Raw genomic sequence first — 22,067 nt, forward strand, 5'->3', positions numbered from 1 at the left:
TACTCAAGGCATGTAAAATTCTTTTTTTTTTCTGTTCTGCTCACAAATATAATCCAAAATCTTAAAATATGACGTAAAAAAATGATTGTGGGTTTGAAATATTTACTGAGAAAGCAGCTTCTATTGTAGATACAGCAATGGGAGACTTGCTGAAACTGGTTTGAACCAGATTTTTACCTTGGGCATGACATCTGCTTCTCCTAGACATTGAATTACATCATTATTTTAATCATTTTAAAACAATTTTGCTTTGTGTCTTTGCTAGAGCATTTCTAACAACAAAATTATGTAGAATAGAGCTGAATGCACATCCCAAGAGGTTTCAGGGCAGAAGGAGTCAATGCACTGGGCTGTCTGTTCTTGTCTCACAGCTTGTATACAGTCTATCCCATCCATACCAAATACAAACTGTTAACAAATCAGAATTGCTCCTTTTTAGCCGTGTCGTGTATGTTACATAAATGACAGAGTATCACACCTTTTAACTGTTAAAAATATATAAAGTTCTTCAGCTTGGCTGAAATTACCTTGTTGTTGGTGGAACAAAGATGGAGGAAATTTCCAGAAGGCCTTTCTGAGTCCAGCTACTGCGATTGTCAATCTTTAACATATTCTGTGCTGCTATTGGCTAAATGATGCATGGTGAGATACGATTGGTTTGCACTGAAAAGCTGTACAGCTGCTGCTACCTTGTTACAGACAGCATCTTTCTGCATTGCAGCCTAGATTATAAGAAACAGGAAAGTATGTTTGCAGCTGACTGACTGACAGACAGACATACAGAGACTTTGGGGGAGTGGGAGGGAAAATTTTAAGCCTGCCAAAAGAATAAAATTAAGCCTTTTTCAGTCATTCATAGCACAGCACTAAAACAAGTTCTACAATTGGGATGGTCTTGTTCTTCCATGTAGGCCCTCTCAGCAGAGCCATGTTTATACTTTGCTGCAAATACCGACAAAAGATCCAAACAAGTCCTGTCAATAGATGCAAATCTCCAGGTCACTGCCCAGGATTTGAGACAACCATTGTAAAGGGCATCCCTTCTGTGATAAATAAATATTTGGAGCACAAAGGATTGTTGTGCAGAGAATAAGTCCTAGAAGTATTATGTCAACTATTTTATTTTAATTTAGTTTGGCAAAAGGTTTGATTAGAGTGTTAGGCCTTCTATTTGTGGACAGATATCAGGATGGACGACTAAATTTGTACGCTGCACATCAAAAAGCTTATCCTTATTAATAATCATTCCAATGTCCAAACTGTTTCCATATGACACTTGTCAGATGCATAGAAGAAAGCTTACTTGTTTAATAGACGAATTAAGAAAAACATCAAAGTATCTGATTTTTTGAAGGGAATACTACTAAATTCTCTGACTGATCAGTCATCTTTCCTGACCCACTGGCAGATTTTGCCAAATTCCTGTTGCAATCCTTTTAACCGTTATCTAAAGGAAAGAGAAAAAGGAGTAGCCATCTTGTACAATAGCTTTAAAACTCAACAATGTGGTGCTTTTGGATACTTCCTCACAAATCGAGTTCTACAGCCCCTCCCCCACCATCTGCTCCTGACTTCAGAACAGGTCCCACTTGAATCCAGTGAGTGTTACAATGAATACACGTTGCCAGAGAAATGTCCTTCCCCCAAGTCACTCTGACAAAGAGACGTAATAATGCATTACATCTCAGGTCCTCCTGCAATCTATGGCATTTAGAAAAAGCCAGATCTATATCTCCACTTCCTGATCAAGTTAGTGCAATGTGGCCATTCAATTTTTAAGCTATTTTCACGAAGTCAGTAATACATGTTTGTCAGCAAGCAATCGGACTGTCAGGCAGTAAATATGAATCAAAGACGTTCGCAGCCTTGTAACATTGGGGAAATTTCAAAGGTTACTTGGGAATTTCTGCACACATCCTTGAAGCAAACAAATGGTACAAATCTCGAATTTAATAATAAAAAATACACCCTTTCAAAATACAAGCACGTTACAGATTTTGTTTGTGGGGAGTTAACTAGAAGTGGGAAAAAGTGGACCACTGAAAACAGGAAGTTGTTTCAATGCAACTAAAAGCATAAATGTTTAAAGAAGTTTATGATATTGCAGATAGATAGCAATGCAATCTGCAGAAGGAAAAACAGACAAGAGACTGAAGTTAAAGACAAGGTTAAAAAAAAAAGATCATCATTATCAAAATCAACCTGATCAATTACAGTGGCTGAAATCATCTTTTTAGGAAACAAAATTTAAACTCAAGCCACAGTAGCAATTACAAGAGCAGATGACCAAAAACAGAAACAGGTTTTTAATAAGTTTGAGTCCAGACAAATGAAGTCATGGCTACCAATGATGGAACGAACGCTTAAGTTCAGGAAGGATCAAGGTGCCAGAATTTGAAAAATTGACACATGTTTCACATAGCTGAACCTAAAGCAAGTGAGGCACAAAATGGGAGAAGACTGCCAAACAGGACAGAGGATTGGAAGAAAATTGTAGTACGGTTGTGTGGAGCTTACAAATGCATTCAGAGTGGCAGAAGGTGGCAATACGTAAATATGAGTTAAGGGCTGCAAGGTAAAGAACCAGGCATACAGTTAATATTGACTATCTCCTTACCTCATCACAGAATTTCTATTATCTACATTTAGAAGTTGCATTGACATGCTCTCCATTTACTGGGATGATACTAGGGAAATTTAACAGGGCCAACCAGGAGAAAGTTTCCACTTAATTTGTACTTCACACACCTCCTCTCAACAATTTGAGGACCTCAGCTCTGTCGGCTCTCCCAACGGCAACTTGCTTCAGTTCCCCACTCTATTTGTCCATGGTCTCATGCACGCCAGACCGAGACCATTCGCAAACTGAAGGAACAGCACCTCATATTCTGTCTGAGCACCCTCCTACCTGATGGCTTAAATATAGGCTTTTCTGGTTTCTGCTGCCTCCCTCTTCTTTCCCCATGTCTCCTTTCCTCTAGCTGTCTCTATCTTGCTTTTCCCAACTATCTCCTTTCACAGAGCCAAAAACTGCTCACCTACTCCTAATCAATTCTCTCCTTGCCTCCCATCATATCCTATCAACACCTTTTGTCTGTTGGTCTGTACTCCCCATCCCATTTGTTCCTTTACACGTCTTGTTTATGTAGGTCCCTCCTGCTTTTGACCTTGAGCAAGGGCTCAGGCCCAAAATGTCAGTAATATATTTTTACCTCCTATGGACACTGCGAGGCCTGCTGTGTTCCTCCAGTATTTATGTGTTTTTAACCAGATAGAAAGATGGCGATGGCTCAGTACAGGCTTCAAACAGCTTGTTAAAGGGGCCAATGGTGTTTTTTTGTTAAACATCTTGAAACCACAGACCTTTGCCCAAGATGGCGACCGACCCTTTTGCTTGGCAGCAAACACAAGGATGCAGACTCTGGGGATCAGTAGACTGGTGCAAGACAGAAATGGGAGACCTCTGCCCCCATCCCCCATTGAGATGAAGACACTGAGGTGAAGCCTGGGAGACAACCACACCGGGAATGTGATAATCGAAGAAAGCCAGTGAGGGGCTCAGCATCCAAAGGACTCACACCAGGCTATGGGCTTCTGGAGACAGGTTCATGAGAACCCAGTATTGGGACCAGTATTTTTGAGGGTGTCAAGAGCAGGAAGGGCTCCCGAAGGGTTTCAGGCACTGCAAGCTTTCTGATCTCTGAGGGGACTCTCTTTTGCTTCAATTTTTGCTGACCGGAAAGAGCACCACATAGCATGGCCCAGTGCCCCCCAAAATAGGACATTTTTGTGTATTTTTACATTTTGTCCATTGTTACAAGACAAAAAAGAAATTTTGATAATAAATATAAAAGGCAAATAATAAATATTTGCATTTCAATAGACCTGATACATCTTTCTACGTTGCTGGAGTACTTTACGATAAGGGTAGTTCTGGGAGGTCCAAGTGTCTGATAGCCACCGGGGGAAAAATTGTCCTTGAACCTAAAGATGCTGGACTTCAGACTTCTGTATCTTCTTCCCAAAGGTAGCAGCAGTAAGAGATTGTGACCAGGGTAATGGGGATTCTTTATGATGTTGGCTGCCTTTTTGAGGGAAAGCCTCACATGGAATTCTTCAATGGATGGGAAGTCAGAGCCTGTAATGGACTTGGCTATGTTTGGTACTTCCTGCAGTCTTTTGTGGTCCTGGGCACTTGAACTAGGAACGAGGTATGAACAAGAGCATTGTCAGGTTAAAAAGGAGAAACACACATGCTGACAATTGGGAGATGGAAGAGAAGGGTCTTAATTTAAAAAAAGAGTTCTGCTCAAAATAGAACAAATTGTCAAGATTCGAGAGGCAGGCACATAGTCAAGTTCAGAGGCACAAAGCTGTCAAAAGGCCTACAATCCAAATTGCAAAGATGAGTTTCATGATTTTAAGTTGCAAGGTCCATTTTGTTAACCAAGGATGAAAAGGGTTAAAATGGTTTATAAAGCAGCTTTTGCAGAGTAAAATTTTTCCTAGATGCTTTATAGCCCCTGATGGTTAGGTAAAACAGAATAATGACAGCCACCCATGGAGAATTTTTTGAATGTACACCTGGGCTTTAATGAAGCAGATGAGAGAGAATCAAAAGACAACAAGGATATACACACACAGACACCAGCTGCTACCCCTCCAACATAAAGACCCTCAACAATAAACTCAATCAGTGATTAATTTAAGGACTCTTGCACTTTATTGATTTTTCCTCTCTCTATTGCACAGTTTGTTTACATTTCTTTATTTGTTTACATGTGTACACTCGGTCAGGTTTTTTTTGCACTGCCAATAAGTGGTCATTTTTTTTTTGCCAGCATGAAAAGGAATCTCAGGGCTATAAGTGATGTCATGCATTTACTCTAACAATAAATCTGAATCAAAGGGGATTTTGGTGGGCTGTTACTGATGTACATGTTGAGCTCAATTTCTTTTCAGGTGATGTCACGTTGATGAGAAAAAGAGAACAGCCAAGGATAAATTCTTGAGGGGCTCCAGATGCAACAATGAAGCAGTATGAATAAAGACTATTGTAATGACCCTGTGGCTATAATTATGGAGAGAACATAGAACAGTGCAGCACAACAACAGGCCTTTGGCCCATGATGTCTGCATTTTGAATATGATGCCCAAATTAATCTAAGCTGTTTGCACATGATCCATATCCTCCATTGCCTGCATACTCATGGGTCTATCTGGAACCTCTTAAATGCTGCAATTTCTGCTTCCACCATTGTGTTCTGGAACACATAGGTGCCAAGGGAACTTATCTTAGACTATTGGTCACAGTCCACAGCTTTGCCTTCAATATCATAGTCCCAAATAAGCTCATCCGCAAACTTCAGGATCTAGGCCTCAGCATCGCCCCTCACCACTACCAACTACCCTGCCCGCAACTGGATTCTTGACTTGCTAACAGTCTGCAATTAGTGAAGATGGCTAATAATATCTCCTCCATGATCAAACCCAACCCTATTAGACCCCCTCTTCACCCACGACTGTAAAGCCAAATACCATTCCAACATCTTTAAATTCACTGACGCCATCCTAACTATAGGCCGGGTATCAAACAACAATGAAACTGAAAACAGCAAGGAGATTGAAAGTTTTTTGGCATGGTGTCTAGATCTCTCCACATCAACAAAATGATCACTGGCTTCAAGAGAAGGGGTAGAAACCACACTCCTGTCTGTCCACATCGGTGGCACTGAAGTCAAAAGAGTAGAGAGCATCAACTTCATAAGAATACACGCCTTCCATCGCCTCACCTTGACCAAACACATTAACAGAATAGAGAATAAACCACACCAATGCCTCTGGAAACAGAATTTGCAGGCTTGCTCTATATTGTGGTTCAGAATCTGTGGGCCAAATGGCCTCCTTCTATGTTATTCTGTGATCTGTAATTTAGCAGTCTTAACCCATTCTCAATTGGATACAATCTAACTCTAGCTACTGTATAGTAATTAAGTTCAGGGCAACCCCCCACCACTGAGTTGAATGAAATTTGAAGCCCAATTTAGTGCCCCGTTGCTGCCCAACTGAGATTGACTACCTCAGCAAACACCAGGAACATTACTTCTGGACTCATTGGATCAACACTGCACATATGCATTAGCCCAGGAAGCAGTGTAAACAAAAAGAGTGAGAAAGTGAAACAATCATTAGTTAACAAAAAAAAAATTAGAGGGTCATATTATTTTAAATTGCCAAAAATCAATTCATGTTGTAATGTGGCTTAAATAGTCTTTTGTGCATAACTTTTCAAGGGTTGAAGAAACTTAAAATACAGGACTGGGTAGAGACAAAAAAAGTGATTGGACCAATACCCCAGGTCAAATGTCATTTGCAATCAGTTATAAAATCAAATGAAAATAAGCATTCTTTTCAATGGTTACTGATAAGCTGAAAGGATGATGCCAGACCAATTTGTGGGAAATTTTCACCATGATCTCACTCAACTGGTGAACATCTGCTGTATCTTCCTTCCTTCCAACTTTACGCTGAAAGAGAAGTTGAAACATTCAACTCTTGGCTAGTAACTCCACAGTTATTTATAAAAAAAAGGCTGCAAGCACAGTACACATTGTCTGCAAAGTGCCATGAAGCAGCCAGCTACGTGGTTCTCCGCAGGATTTCCTGCACAAGCAAGTGAGTCCTGATTGCAGCTGTACCACATCAGGAGTAAACATTTTACAATCTTCCTATCCGTGCCCATCCCCCACCACTCCAGGACGGGCGGCGGGGTGGGTTAGGTGGGAAGGGGAAGCAGCAAAGCAGAGAAAATTAGTGAAATAATTTGCATGGTCATTTTAAGCATCTGAAAAGTCAAATTCATGATAATGTTTGCCTGAACAGATAATACAAAGGATTTTGTAATTAACTAACAAAATTTTCAAAATTCTAATTCTTTATCAAATGGTTTGACACTCCCAAAAGCAGGTTTTGTGATAATTATATATTGCTAATGAGTGTAATACTCAAATTTTGTGGACCAGTTATTAGAGTAAAATTTAGGAATCAACCATTACATACTCCTTTTGACCACAGTACCTGTGTCGCTCATGGCGAAGGCTGCTCCGATGGTCGGGCAGGTGCCCGATAAGTCTCGGGGCATCGGCAGTTCAGATGGGTTGGTGGGCAGCCATGGCCTAGGTGAGAGTCCGCGGTCAGTCAGAGCGTCAGGACCACGGATGGGAGCATGCCTGAGGCATCAGGATCTCGGGTGGGCAGGTGGCCTGGCATGGGCAAGTGTCAGTGGACAGGGCCTCAAAAGCTCTGGTGGGTATGCAGCTTTGGCCAAGGCAAGAGTTGGCAGTCAGGGGATCGGGAGTTCAGATGGGCATGCAGCCTGGCCCTGGGCAAGAGACGGCGGTCGGAGCATCAGGTGCTCTGGTGGACAGGCGGCCAGGGCCAAAAATAGGGGGTCGACTTTTACACTGTATCAACTATTTTATGCATATACACTTTAATTAAAATTAGCTGGTGGATGGTGACTGTAAAATGTCGATTTATTTTGCACAGTCATCATGTGTGTTTGCACATTACCGCTTGGGATATCTTAATTTCCAGGCTACCTACCTTTAGAAGCTCAGATTTAGAAGTTTCTGTATTCAACTGTCACTCCAGGAGACGGAGGAGGACACAAAGCTGCTCTGACGCTCCAATTTAGAAATGGACATCACTGAGAGAGGTACATCTTTCAGAAGAAAATTTAACCCCCCCCCCCCCCCATCTCCCTACCTAGATGGGTATAAAAAATCCTGTGGCACAATTAAGAACAGGAGAGGTGTTATACCCAATGTGCTCTCAAAGTGAAAAAAGTAACAGATTATCAGCTCAACTCAACACTGTTCAAGAGAAGTTAGAGAAGCTGAATAGATGTTGTATAACTTATACCCTTCAAATCTTTTTTACTGCCTGTAGAATGCTATGGGAAATTGTGAAGGGTATTGTATTTCATGTCATTGGATGACAAAATAACGCATGTTTAAAAATGTAAAAGAAAACTGCAATGTTACTGCAGAAATAATCGACGATATCAATCCTATCCCACAGGAATGAAAACCTAATTAGAACTGAAAAGTGTTTAAAAGCAAGAAATGGTGATGTGCAAAGTGGATGTTTAAAAGCCAGAACTTCATAATCCAGGAAGAAATCCTCACTGATTCAAGATCATTCAACGATAAAATCTCAATTATTCAAATTGCCTTTAATGGAAAAAAATGGTGCACTAATGCACAATTTGATTGACAGATTGAGAAGCATCAACTATTCCTATACAAAGTCATTCAATGTTATTCAACCAATGAAATAAAGTGTATTCACCTCTTCAGATAATTCATGAGCTTCTGAATGCCCATCGATGTGACTCAGCATGTCTGTCTTCTTTGCACAAAGGTATTCAATATCATATGCAGAAATAACCTCTTTTGCAAAAATCAGCTGGTTCTGTACTGTACAGAGTGCACATCATGCATACACTATTATTCATCTTCAATAGGATTTCAGAATTGCAGGCCGCAAGCCTCCCCCCACTTACACTTCCTTTGTGCAATTTGCCATTTTGTCTTGGCACTAAAGAAATACACTCAACCACATTGTGAGAGAAGTGGATCTGATTTTAAGTAGAACAACACAATCTGTATCCTACCTTCTTAGTGACGGTGATCTTGTTTGCAATTCAAACTAGCTATAGCCTGCCTTGATTCCCTGTAGGGCAGTAGCCTGCTTCTTTGCTGCTTCTTCTGTTTGCCCACCAGCAAGCATGTGACTGCTGCACAACAGGGCAAGGACCTTCTGTTAAAGAGAAGGCCAGTCTAATTGATTAGTGAGGATCAAAACTCTTTGAACCAAAAGGCAATTCTCCCTACTTAAGGAATATTTGTAATAACACACATGATTTCACTTCAAACAGAGAGTCAGTGCTGAACAAGATGGTTCTAACATGTGACCAAGAGAAGCAAAAAGTAAAACTCTGTCCTTGTAACTACTGAAACTACTTGGATTGCTGATTTTTATAACAGTCAGACAATCAAAGGAAATGGAAATAATTTTTAACACTTTAAAAGTACAGAAAAGAAACTGTTTGCTGCTTACCTCTGTGGTTGCATTGTACAGTAACACAGGGTTAAGTCAATACTTAAAAAAACATGGTGGACAGTAACTCAGTAGTCAGAGAAGGGCTCGGCACATAAGCTTGATGATATGTCAGTCTCCAAAGTACCTCAAATGCAATTGGTCGGACTTTTTTTACCAGCATATACAATTGAAGCTGATTGGTTCATACACTTCCTGAATGGTAACTTCTGCACAGCATTTGCAGACAGAAACCATTCTGTGAAAAGAATTTTAAATTCAAAGCTTGGCTCTGTTTCAGAATCAGAAAGGAAAGATAGCAAAGAAGCAACCCAGTATGAAACTACTGTTTAATTTTAGACAGCAAAGTCTGTCTTGTTATAATGTAGCAGCTTATTTTAACAGATTAGTTTGCTGTTAGTGTCCTTTTCCCTGAATGTAAAATGACAAGAACTACATTTTGTGGATAAAAGCAGTTTTCTGGACTTGATCCAATGTTTCAAGCTCTTTAAATATATATTAATATTACAGAATTATAAGTGAAAGATAAATTTTCCTATACTATATCAGACATTGAATTTAATTGTTTAAACAAAATGCACTGCTACAATATACACAGATGATATTCTGAATGTAAATAGCCCCTTTTAACAAAGAATAGGTGGATTGCAGAGATAAAATTAGAAGAGGAATGGATGCTGAGTGAAAGAAAGCCAAAGTGAGGGTCTTGATATTGTAGGTGCTGAGTGTATGTTTCCTCCTGTATTGTATTTTTTTTAAATTTAGAGATATAGAACAGAAACAGGCCCTTCCAGTTCATACCATCCAAATACAGCCATGTGACCAATTAACCTACAAACCCTAACTGTAAAGCCCTCCAAAAGGCAGTGGGCACTCTACTTCCTCATGAGTTTTGTGGAGGTTTGGCATGACTTTGGAAACCCTGGCAAATTTCTACAGATGTATGGTGGAAAGTGAATTGAGCAGCTCCATCACAGACTGGTTTGGGGGCACCAATACCCCTGAGCATAAAGCCCTGCAAAAGGTAGAGGACGCAGCCCAGGACATTACAGGCAAAACCCTCCCCACCATCGAGAACATCTAGAGGGAATGCTACCATCAGAAAGTAGCCACAATCATCAAGGATCCACACCAACCAGTTCTTGTTCTCTTCCTGCTGCTACCATCAGGAAAGAGGGTATAGACATCACAAGACTCGCACCACCAGATTCAGGAACAGCTGCTACCCCTCCACCATCAGACTCCTCAACAACAAGGACTCATTTAAGGACTCTTACTTGTGCACTTTATTGATTTTCTTCATTCTGTATTGCACAGTCAATTTGTTTACATTCATTATCTGTTTTCAGTTCTTAATTTTTTACACATATACGATGTGTACAGTTTTTTGCATTACCAATTAGTGGTAATTCTGCCTCACCCACAGAAAAAAAGAATCTCAGCGTTGTATGTGATGTTACTCTGACAGTAAATCTGAAATCTGAAACTGGAGCACCCAGAAGAAACCCATCCAGTTAGGGAAGAACATGCAAACTCCTGACATACAGCACTGGATTAGAACCTGGTTAGCTAGCACTGGAATAGCATTGTCCAGCGCTATTTATCTCAAACTAAAGGATAGCATTTCAAAATAATGAACAGTTAAAGTTTGGGATGAGAAGAAACTTCTTTCAAGGATATGTTTGGAAACATGAAGATGCTGGAGGAATTCAGCCAGTCTCACAGCACCCATAGGAGGTAAAGATATATTACCGACATTTTTGGCCTGAGGTATCTTGATGAAGGGCTCAGGCCCGAAACACTGATAATATATCTTTACCTCCTATGGACGCTGTGAGACAGGCGGAGTTCCTCCAGCATCTTTTGTGTTTTGACTACAATCACAGCATCTGCAGCTTTTTGTGTTTTACTGGGTATGGTTAGAATTCTCTTCCTTCGAGACATGTTGGAGTGGGGTAATCACATATATTCAAGGATGAAGCAAACATTTTTTTTGGAAATCAAAGGAGATAGGTTTCATGGTGAACAGGCAGGAGAGTCAAATTGCAGCCAGGATGAAATAAACCATGATCTTATTGACTGGGAAAGCAAGCATGAGGCATGTTAGGGCCAACTCTTGTTTCTCATGTCTGAAAGAAGATTTTGGAAAAAATGGTTACTAAAATAGGAGCAGGAATTAATAATGCAGCCCATTTTGTGTACTAAGCCATTTAAGAAGGTCATGGTTGATATAGGTTTGGTCCCTCCAAAACCACCAATCATTTTTTTTATCATTCTGTGTTTCCTTTTAATCTCAAGCACAATGGTATCTTTTATATTCTAACAGTATTAGAGGACTTTCAGCCAATCCAAACAATGTTATATTGGAGCATTCAAATCACTCCCATTTCCCTACAATCTCGTCTCTTTCAGATGTCCATTAACATCCCAATAATTCTCTGAGCATCCACTTAAAGGAAGGTATAATTCACAGTAGTCATTAACCTACTAAACAGCACGTCTTCTGGATGTGGGAGAAAACCAGAACACTGAGGGGAATGCCACAAGATCACAAGGAGAATATGCAAACTCCACTGGAGACTAAGACTAAACTTAGATCACTGGAGTTGTGAAGATGCTGCACTCTCTACTGCACCACTATGCAGTATCTTTCATTTTATTTCACAAATCATTGTGTGCTCTCTTATGGGGCACCTTCTGAAAGTAAAAATCAACTGGTTTCCTCTTATCTCTGAGTTACAACACATGAAAAACTTGAATATATTTGATAAATATAATTTCCCTTTCATAAATTAATGCTGAGTCTGTCCAATCCCATATCATTTCATAGGCATCTTGTCATAATTTCCTTAATAATAAATCTCACCATTTTCCTTACTACAATTCTCAATGTTATGTACTGCCGTACCAGGAACCAATAGAGGCCAGCAAAGACAGAGGTAATGAAAGAGGCTAGATACTTCATGGTAATGGATAAGGTGAGGTTTACAGTCAGGCAGGATGCTAGGTAGGCCAGAAAAGTGCTGCAATAATTAATTCTGAAGATATAAGGCTGCCTTTGAGTAGCAGATGAAGTGAAGTGAATGAACAGTTAGGTAATGTTATTGGGGGTTAAAGTAGGTGAAGGAAAGGAACTTGGCAGAAATAGCATGCTGAGGTTATGAAAAGTCTGGTGATCCCTGAGACTGGAGAAGGAATTGCTAACAGGTATGTTTCTGCCAAGGACCAAAAATAGTTTCTCAGGCTTTCCAACGTTTAACTAAACAGAACTGCAGCTTAACAAAGACCACACATTAATACAGAGACAAGGCTGATGCATATCTTTGGATGATTTTGCTATAGCACAGAATGAGAGCACAAAAGCAGATAGCCAGAAATGGCCATACAAATTTAAGGGACGCATTCTCGCTCAAATCTTTTGGAACATGATGGAGTCAAGCAAAATCAAATCAATTCCATTAAGCAGACCAAATGGGAAGGAACTGAAAGAGACAAATACCATATAGGGGCAATGTACCTTGGTTACAATTCCATCTTAATTAGATTTTCTAGAACATAAAAATGTAGGAAGTTGAAGTATTAGTAGGGCATTCAACTCGTCCTGCCTGTGCCATCACTCAGAAACATTATAATTTTTCAAAATCTCAGCAGCACCTTGCTACCCTAATTCCATATCCCTTGATTCTCTTAATATATTTTAAAAGATTATCAGCAACATGATAATACCATTTGGCAGCTGGTTTTACTTTAATAAAAGCCTCTGAGGAAAAATACAAGGGAGATCAGGAAGTGATGGCCCCAAGTGAAGGTTATGGAAAGGTGGTTTTCATGAATGGTTAGGAAGCCATCATGTTTTCGAAGAAATCCCAAAGAAAGAGAGGGCTAAGATTTCCTCCTGGGATCATGAAAGCAAATGATCTTCTCCTGGCTCATTGAGAAAGGAAAGCAGAATGATGTTAACAACTTTCTACCCATTTTCTAGTCCAAATTCTTTGGGTGCTACATTTATCTGGCAGGAAAACTCCATGGTTTCTCTTGTAGCTGTCGTTATGGTAAATTTGCAGCTAGTCACTCAGAATGTCAACTACATATTCACTGAAGGATCCTGTTGCTTTCCAGAGGAAACTTCATTTGACTGCTCAAAAACAAAGTTTAATATTGCAACCACAAAGCCAGCTGAATCATCATGGTGTCTATTCAACTGTTTATCCAGATGCAGGGTTCAATTTAGTTCCATTGTACCTCGGAAATAAGCTATTTACAGAAGACTTCACAGTGACGCGGTCAACTAAACAATGACATCACCTTGCTCTGATTTCATTTGACACTTTTTAATCATGACTAAAAGTAGACATCCTGCTATATACCAAAACATTTCACAGAATTACAGAATTTACCGCATGCTCATGTTTGCAATTCATTAAGTTATTGTTCTACTCTATCCATCATCTCATCTCGGCAGCCTATCTTTATGTTTGTCCGTGGTCTCATGCACTGCCAGACTGAGACCACCTACATTGGAGGAACAACATCTCATCTTTCATCCAGGCACCTTCCAATGGATGACATTAACATCAGTTTCTATTAAACTGCACCCCATTCCCCTTCTTCTTCCCACATCTCCTTTTCTCTTGTTCTCTTTCTCTCTCTTTCATCTTTCACAGAGCCCAAATCAATTCTCACATTTCCTCTTACCATATCCATTTAACATATTTTGTTTGTTGGTCTGGACTCCTCCCCCTCCCATTCTTCCACCTTTCTCTCTCAGAAATGCTTGACTGATTTTTTTTGTTGTTGCTTATTTCTTGAAGAAGGGCTCAGGCTCAAAACGTTGGTAATATATCTTTACCTCCTATGGATGGTGCGATACCCTCCGAGTTCCTCCAGCATTTACTGTGCGTTTTTACCTATCTTTATGAGCCTTCTCTCCTGCTATCTAACTTCTGTCTTAATGAATCAGTGCTAATAGGCTAGTAGACAGTCAAGAGAGAGAAAGAGTTAAACAAAAGATGGGTGCCAAAGAGGATTGGACAACATGATTTGAGACTGTGTGAAGTTGTGTCATGCCAACACTGGGACAATGTATCTTTGTTGAACATTCCTCCATCTCTAAGCCAAAGGAAAGCAATGTTCTGATGGAACAAGACATCTTAACAAATCATGTATCACAGACAGCCTTGAAAATTCTAAAAACACAGATACTTTGGTAATTGTGGACTGGGTGGATAAAGCAATTATGAAATGGTGTCAATGGAAAGGTGAAAGAGTCAAAGCAACATCCAGTAAATAGGTAAAAAAAAAAGAACAAAAAATATACCTCACAGGAAAACTTACAGCTGAGACTCCAGAGACCAATCAATGCAGAAGTCTCCAAATACGATCTAGATAAGAAACTGTCTGATCAAACACCAGGCAAAATTATCTGAGAGATATCTCGATACAAGCAGAAAATTTTGGAAGTTGTGAAATATCTAGATACGAGAAGGTAACAGGGATTGTTGTGCATTCTCATTCTGTCCCTCTAAGTGACTAACTATTTTATTTCCACGGACCATTCCCACACCAATATGTCTATCCATGGCCTCATGCACTGTCAAACTGAGGCTACCCACAAACTGGTAGAACAACACCTAATATTCCATCTGGGCACTTTCTCCAACGAGATGCTATTAACATTGACATCTCCAATTTCTAGTAAACCCCTCCCTGAGTTCCTACCTTTTCCTATGCCCTTGTCTACTTTCCTCCAACTCTGAACCCACTGCTCTTCCCTCTCCATTTAGAAAGCTAACCCTTCCCCCTATAACTTCTCTCCATTTTTTTCTTATCTACCCTTCCACCAATATCCACCTATGACCCCCTATCTGTTAGCCTGTACTCCTCTCCTTGCCCTTTCCTCCCTCCTCTCCTGTTCTCCCCCCATCTTTTTATTCAGGCACCTGCCTGCTGTTTATTTGTACCTTGATGAAGGGCTCAGGCCTGGAACGTTGGTTACCCTTCACTTCCTATAGATGCTGCGTGACCTGCCGAGTTTCTCCAGCACTTTTATGAATTACACTTTAAGAGAAAGCAATTTATTTTGTTTTTAGATTAAATCATGTACAGGATGCTTGACACTATTGGAATGTATTAGGTAGTGTATGAGTTTTGTCATTGATTTGTTTTGTAGCTGTTGCCATGGTACAGGGAGGCCTCATGTATTTGGTTCATTTGTCTATTGGCAACAATTGGGTAGTTGGGAGAACATTTGTTTGCCTTGCAATTTCATGTGTAATATGGATCATTTCCCATTTTTGGAATTCAACAATATTAACACAGCTGGAACATCACATGACATATGTAATGGTTTATGCAAGTCAGAATGGACTGGAAAAGGTTAATTTGTAAGCTTGGCTCTATTTACTTATCTGTCCTTCCACTGCTCTTCACCCCAGAACCAGGGCTTCTCCCTGTGCAATAACTTGTGAAGAGGATTCAGTTATCCTGACCAAATTTGGTATATTATTTGAGCAATACCTATGTATTTAAATAAAGAATCCATTCAGAAGAATTGCCAACCTGTATCATACAGATTTTGGTTTATCCATGATGATTCTGATCTCCAAATGGACAACTTTATTGTCCACACTTTGTTCCCTTTAAGCTCAATATTATAGTTTAAAAAAAAATAGAAATGAGGGGAACTCAGCTGGTCTCACAGCATAGGAGGTAAAGATATATCACCAATGTTTCAGGTCTGAATCCTTCTTCAAAAAAAGGCTCTATATTAAATTTGTTTACCCTACTTAGTGTATTCCATGGTACATTTAAGTGCTCTTTGTCTCTGTAGCAATGAGAATATCATCTTGATTGCATTAAGCCATTTTATTCTTTTTGAAGTAAAAACCCTTTGGCACTGACTTAACCCCAAATGTAGCTTAGTAAATGCATATAACCCCTTGTGAAAATGAATTATCATGTAATTCTAACTCCAAGTCCACATTCAATTGTGCATAAGCATCTGGTAGATTCAGCTTGATAAATATTGAGGATGAGAACTGATGGTAATCACCTGATTCGAGTATCTTTGTAAACTCCATATAATTCTTCCTTGTGCACCACTAGAATTAAAGGTCCAAACCACCATGTTAGACTTTCACCAACACCCATTCACTTTCAAATGTCCAAACAGTTCATTTTGTTTAAGAATAGAGGGAACCAGTCTTAGGTCCCAGACAAATATGATTGTTTGTGTGTTTTTTTTTACTGTATAAGTAAATTAAAAGTGCACCAAAAGCTTTGGCAGACCCAAAAAGAGTCCCACCAAGTTGAAATGCAATGCCTTTATTGAGTTCTGTCTATTAGTATCAGCTATCTCATGTAATCATATTCATACTGCTGACCATTTTACATGCCCCCCTCAAATATTCAGCAGATATAACTTGCACTATTGTAACAGTATTTAGCCTGAACACATATTCAACAGTTGTTTCTTTATTGCATATGCTCTCTCAAAAATCTCTCAAAGTGTGATTAAACACTCTTTCAAAATTTTTACATGTCCTCATCTGTGGCTTGTGTCACCAAAAGGCTCACTGATATATTGTACACATCCAGCCCGGCCACCAGTGAAGAGCTGAGATCGTTTACATTTCTCAAGCTTGTCAATGTATCTGAAATATCCACTGCTTGCCCAAATCATTATGCTACCCAGAGAGCACTTTCTCAATTTACTTCACATTTGATTATTCCCACAAGCACCAAGTTCTCATTGCCTTTGTAGTATCATAATTCCCTGTGGTGATACAACCACCAGACTGTCTGAAGCTCTTTTCACACTTGCCAATAATCCCAGGAATTGAATGCCAATCAGCCTTTAAAGTGGTAAGTGTGAAAGCAAAATCTGCTCAACACTGGCATCAGATGACATCATCTCATGCCGGGTATTTCTGACCTTGAACCCGGCGTCCACAGATGCTGGCATTAAGATCGGGCAAGTGTAAAACAGGCAATTGCATTTCAAGCACTTCCTATTAAAGGTAGCACAGACCAAACATTGGGGATAAACCCTTGCAACTGTGAAAGCGTTCAGTGTCCCAGTTAGGAGTACTCTAGTGTGAAAGGCCAAATCCCTATTCCTATCCCAGGACATTGAACGACCGACTTACTGGGATACAAGTGTGAAAGGGGCTTGTGACTGCCTCCACATGTCTGCATTCCTACTGTAGGGGACAACCCACTGTACCTGCAGGGAGATAATCTGGGAGGCTGGCTCCATCTACTCCCTGTCAATCACTGGCCCTATATAAAGGCTCACACCGGCCCTTGGAGCCAAAAGGGAAACTGAAACTTGTGTGCAAGTTTTGGACTAATAAAAGCCTGTATTACAGCCTTCGTTGTTTGAGCTTGTTTGTTCACACTGCGGCGCATCACAGTCCCTTTGTGTTGCTGCTTAATAAAGCAAATATTGGAGTTGAAGCTACCAATAAAACATCCTTTATTGAAGGCAACTGTAGCAATTCATCCAATAATGTATCAAATGTATTCCATATGCTACACTATACTGCATACATATTTACACAGATCTCAAGCTGTAACAGAAGTTGAAATTGTTACAAATTCTGCAACAAATAGGTTACTTTTAAGAACTTTATTAAAGCAGATGAATGAATGAATGGATACTTAACCCAATTAACTGCTTGTGATATAAACCCTGGCAGCAAAAAATATATAACAAAACTGAAGTCATCCAGGTCTTTTCTATATTTGTGCTAATATGGTCTTACGTTGCTCACATCATCAAGTGTGATTTCAGTTTGATGTGGTTTCAGCATTGACAAAGATCTAGTGTGGTGATCACTAACCTGTTTTTCTGCCTCAGTTAAATATTTCTCAACAACTGTGCCAAGCTCTGCACCTGAAGCAGATGAAAGGGTGTTACATTCTGGCAAACTCTAAGGTGGAACAAGTGAAAGAATTTCAGTTGTGTGTTCAAAGACCATGATTTGACAGACTGTGTTCCTGACTATGTTCCTGAAAAGGGAAACTTGTCCAAGTGGTGCCAAGTGATTTCAGCAGTACTGTGTTGTGAGAGTCGGATATTTAAATAGGGTTGAACCAATAGTTTGAAATCAGGGAAACAAGAATATCTTAGCTTTGGTGCTGAAAACATTAGCTATTTTTACACAGCCACTTTGTTCCAGGATATTTGCACCTTTATTGCACTACACCTTCTGTGTAAAAGGTACGAACACAGAATTGGGTGGGGGCATGGGGGGGGGGGTGGGAGAGAGGGTGGTCATTTCACTCCCAGTTTGTTTCGGCAGCAGAGGTAGTAACAGTACCAAATCAACATCTGTGAAAAGGGGCCATTCCAGCATTCTGGTACCGTGACAGGAAAGGATGTGCATGTGACAGTGTTTCTTTTAATGCATTTGGGGGAAAGCATTTAAAACTTGTACAAAACATGCAAGTAAGACAACAGGAAAAATCTTTCTAAAAATAATACCACTGTCTCACTATCTTCCAGCGGCCCAATGCCTGCTTTCTCCCGGCAGGGAGAACCAGAGTGTCTCCTGATAGCCTGCTACCATCCCCCACATTGATCCCACTGCCCCACTCCCAACTCTTCCCAGGTGTCTCTAGTTACCTTGTGCTGTGAGCAAGTTGGTCTGTGGGTTTGTCCTCAGTTTGAGCAGTCTGAAGCCCATTTGCCATTCTTGGCCCCTTCCATTTGGTGAAACAGCCATGGAAGCCTCGGATCACCCAGCTGCAAAATGTTATTGTTGCTGTGGGCCACTCATGGAGAGGGGTGAGGGCAATCAAAAAGTGTGACTGGGTCTGGCACAAACCCAGAAAGATATAATTCCCAGTACATCACTGATTTGACACTAGGTCTGCTAGATTGCACTGCAGTTATCTTCTTTGGCTTGGCTTCGCGGACGAAGATTTATGGAGGGGGTAAAAAGTCCACGTCAGCTGCAAGCTCGTTTGTGGCTGACAAGTCCGATGCGGGACAGGCAGACACGATTGCAGCGGTTGCAAGGGAAAATTGGTTGGTTGGGGTTGGGTGTTGGGTTTTTCCTCCTTTGCCTTTTGTTCGTGAGGTGGGCTCTGCGGTCTTCTTCAAAGGAGGTTGCTGCCCGCCAAACTGTGAGGCGCCAAGATGCACGGTTTGAGGCGTTATCAGCCCACTGGCGGTGGTCAATGTGGCAGGCACCAAGAGATTTCTTTAGGCAGTCCTTGTACCTTTTCTTTGGTGCACCTCTGTCACGGTGGCCAGTGGAGAGCTCGCCATATAACAGGATCTTGGGAAGGCGATGGTCCTCCATTCTGGAGACGTGACCCATCCAGCGCAGCTGGATCTTCAGCAGCGTGGACTCGATGCTGTCGACCTCTGCCATCTCGAGTACTTCGACCTCTGCCATCTCGAGTACATCTCGAGTACTTCGAGTACTGCAGTTATACAGCAAAGGTAAAAGGCAGAGTCAATCTGGCTGACAGCAATAGTTCATTTGGGAATACCTGACTGGCGGGAACTTGGGGTTTAGGCCATTTGGATGTCTATGCATATATAATTCATGGTTTTGACGGGACAGATGTGGGGTGGCTGTTGGTCTTTCAAAATAGGGCTTGATCATTCATAAATAAATTCTTCATCATTACCAACTTTGCATACAAGACCGGGGGAATGTAGTTGAGCCATTTTTTTTGTGGAGTGGGGGGAAACATGCCGACAAATTCAGTATGTTATATTTGACACTAGACACCGACCCTGTTGTATTACTTGCCGCATCTTTTTTTGCTCCTGGAAAGCCGGCATGCTGTGTAAAATGACACACTGACCTGGCGTTATGGCAGCTTTGTTTGGTTCAATGTAAATGAACAAAATGGATTAATGACAGGTTTTCCTGATGGCAATATTGCAGGATTTCTGTACAAAAAGTCCTATTCACTCAAAATTGCTCCAGAGGCAAAGTTGTGTAATCCTATTGTCAGTGGGTAATGTTCATATGGAGTATATCCTTTGACAAAAAGCAGGCCAAATCTAATCTATATAACTGCCATGTCATTTATCACTTACTCACCAACAATATGCTCTCCAAATGGGGTTTCCTAGCTCAAGACCTCACCTAAAGAATGTGGGGATATGTTAATATCCACATTGCTGAGACCCTCATCCCCTCATGTTGATACTTCTGATATCCTCTGCAGCATCCTGGAAGTCCAGAGGCAAAATTTGGGTTACAGAGGCCTTGGCTGCAACATGTTAGTTGCAATGCTTAATATTTCCTGGAATATTCCATTTGTACTTACTCATCTGTCTTATGTGTGTCTCCAAACTGACTAAAACATGTCTGAATGTTAACTGCTTTCCAAACTGATCAAGCAAACTTTCAATTAATTGGCAACTAATGCTGATCTTGCCAAAGACATCCACCACACAGACATAAAATAGAAAGAGAAAACAGTAAAATGGTTACTTCATTTCCCACTTGTTAAGTAACACATGTTCCTGTTGCACTATACAGGCAATGAAATACTTTTGAAATGCATATAGTATTCTCATGTAAGATGAGTGGGAAGTGAGGAGGAATATTGTTGAGGCATCTAATTGTAAAAATAATAATTGGATGAGTACAATCCCAACAATATTTGACACAGCAATCAAATTAATTGACATATCAACTACAACTCCGTGGTAGATAATGTATCAGGATACCAACATACCATTGATTCTAATGAACCCCCAATTGATTCCAGAGAGAAGGGAAAATGTAGCAGTTGCATGAAGAAACTCCAGATATCCTTTTAAGTCAAACACCATCCTGATTTTGAAACATTTGCTCAGCACCAAACTATCCTTGATGAATATTTTATGACTCATGGAGTGACGGAGTGGCAGAGTGGCACAGCTAGTGTGGTTCATACCCGACCACAATGCTGTCTATGTGAAGTTTGATTGCTCTCCCTACGATAGCATTGATTTCCTCTGAGTTTACTCCCATATTTCAAAGACTATAACCAATCCCTTGACATGTTAATGAGAAAGTGGTTTTACCTCCTTTGTCTTTTTTCAGTGAGGTGGGCTGCACCGAGTCAGAGGTGCACCAAAGAAGAGGTACAAGGACTGCCTAAAGAAATCTCTTGGTGCCTGCCACATTGACCACCGCCAGTGGGCTGATCTCACCTCAAACCGTGCATCCTGGTGCCTCACAGTTCGGCGGGCAGCAACCTCAACAATTTACAATGCTAAAAAATGCTGCAGAAATTCAACAGGTCAAACAGAATATTTTATTTAGGAAAGATAAAAATACATAACTTTTCGGGCTTGAGCCCTTCATCAAGGTTTGAACAAAATTTATGCAGGTATCTGTGTTCGGGCACTGACCTACATTTTACTCATACCTTGATGAAGGGTTCATGCACATAACATTGGTTATGTATTTTTCTCTTTGTTAAATAAAGTACAGCATTTTACTCTTATTTCAACCACGGTGTCTGCAGACCTTCATGTTTTACTCCTAAAATTAATTGGTATCTGTTCAATGTTGTATTTAACTAAACAATGTCTTCAAATTACCTAACCCTTTTAGAGGGAAAAAAATTCAAGGTGCTTTGCAAGCTAAATTTTGAAATGGAAATTTGACACTCTTACACGTAAGCATATTCAAAGAAAATGATAAAGCTTTGTTCAAAGAGCAAAGGAAGGCTCATAAAGGTGGAAACAGAGAAGTGATAGACAGAGAGGTTTGGGGCCTGAGTTCCATCACATTAGGATAGATATGGGCTGATCAATGCACCACATTAAATCTGAGGAGGGGGAAGAATCCAGAATTTGTGAAAAATAAATGTCTTCCCAGCTTATAGGAATAGAAGATACTTGACTGTTAAGGTATTTGTAAACCAAGCGAATTTTAAAATCTCAGCATTGTTTCATGCAAGCTAATGTAGCCAGCAAGCAA

The 22,067-nt window shown here is 40.3% G+C and overlaps 1 protein-coding gene across 13 annotated transcripts in view; it reads right to left on the bottom strand.

The window, feature by feature from the left end:
• Positions 1 to 22,067, bottom strand: part of zmynd8 (zinc finger, MYND-type containing 8) — a 138,042-nt gene that overhangs the window by 90,686 nt on the left and 25,289 nt on the right. For 11 of the 13 annotated variants that reach the window (XR_011339938.1, XM_069884199.1, XM_069884196.1 and 8 more), the window contains one exon: positions 528 to 722. Coding sequence is in view for 12 of the 13 variants with exons in the window: in XM_069884199.1 (XP_069740300.1) it covers positions 528 to 610 (83 nt within the window). In the remaining variant the exon portion in view is untranslated. Of the gene's footprint in view, positions 1 to 527; positions 723 to 9,123; positions 9,209 to 22,067 lie in introns of those variants that run through there. The other 2 variants (XM_069884190.1, XM_069884194.1) reach the window with 2 other exon arrangements.

The sequence above is a fragment of the Narcine bancroftii genome, chromosome 6 (genome assembly GCF_036971445.1).
Source record: "Narcine bancroftii isolate sNarBan1 chromosome 6, sNarBan1.hap1, whole genome shotgun sequence".
NCBI lineage: Eukaryota > Metazoa > Chordata > Chondrichthyes > Torpediniformes > Narcinidae > Narcine > Narcine bancroftii.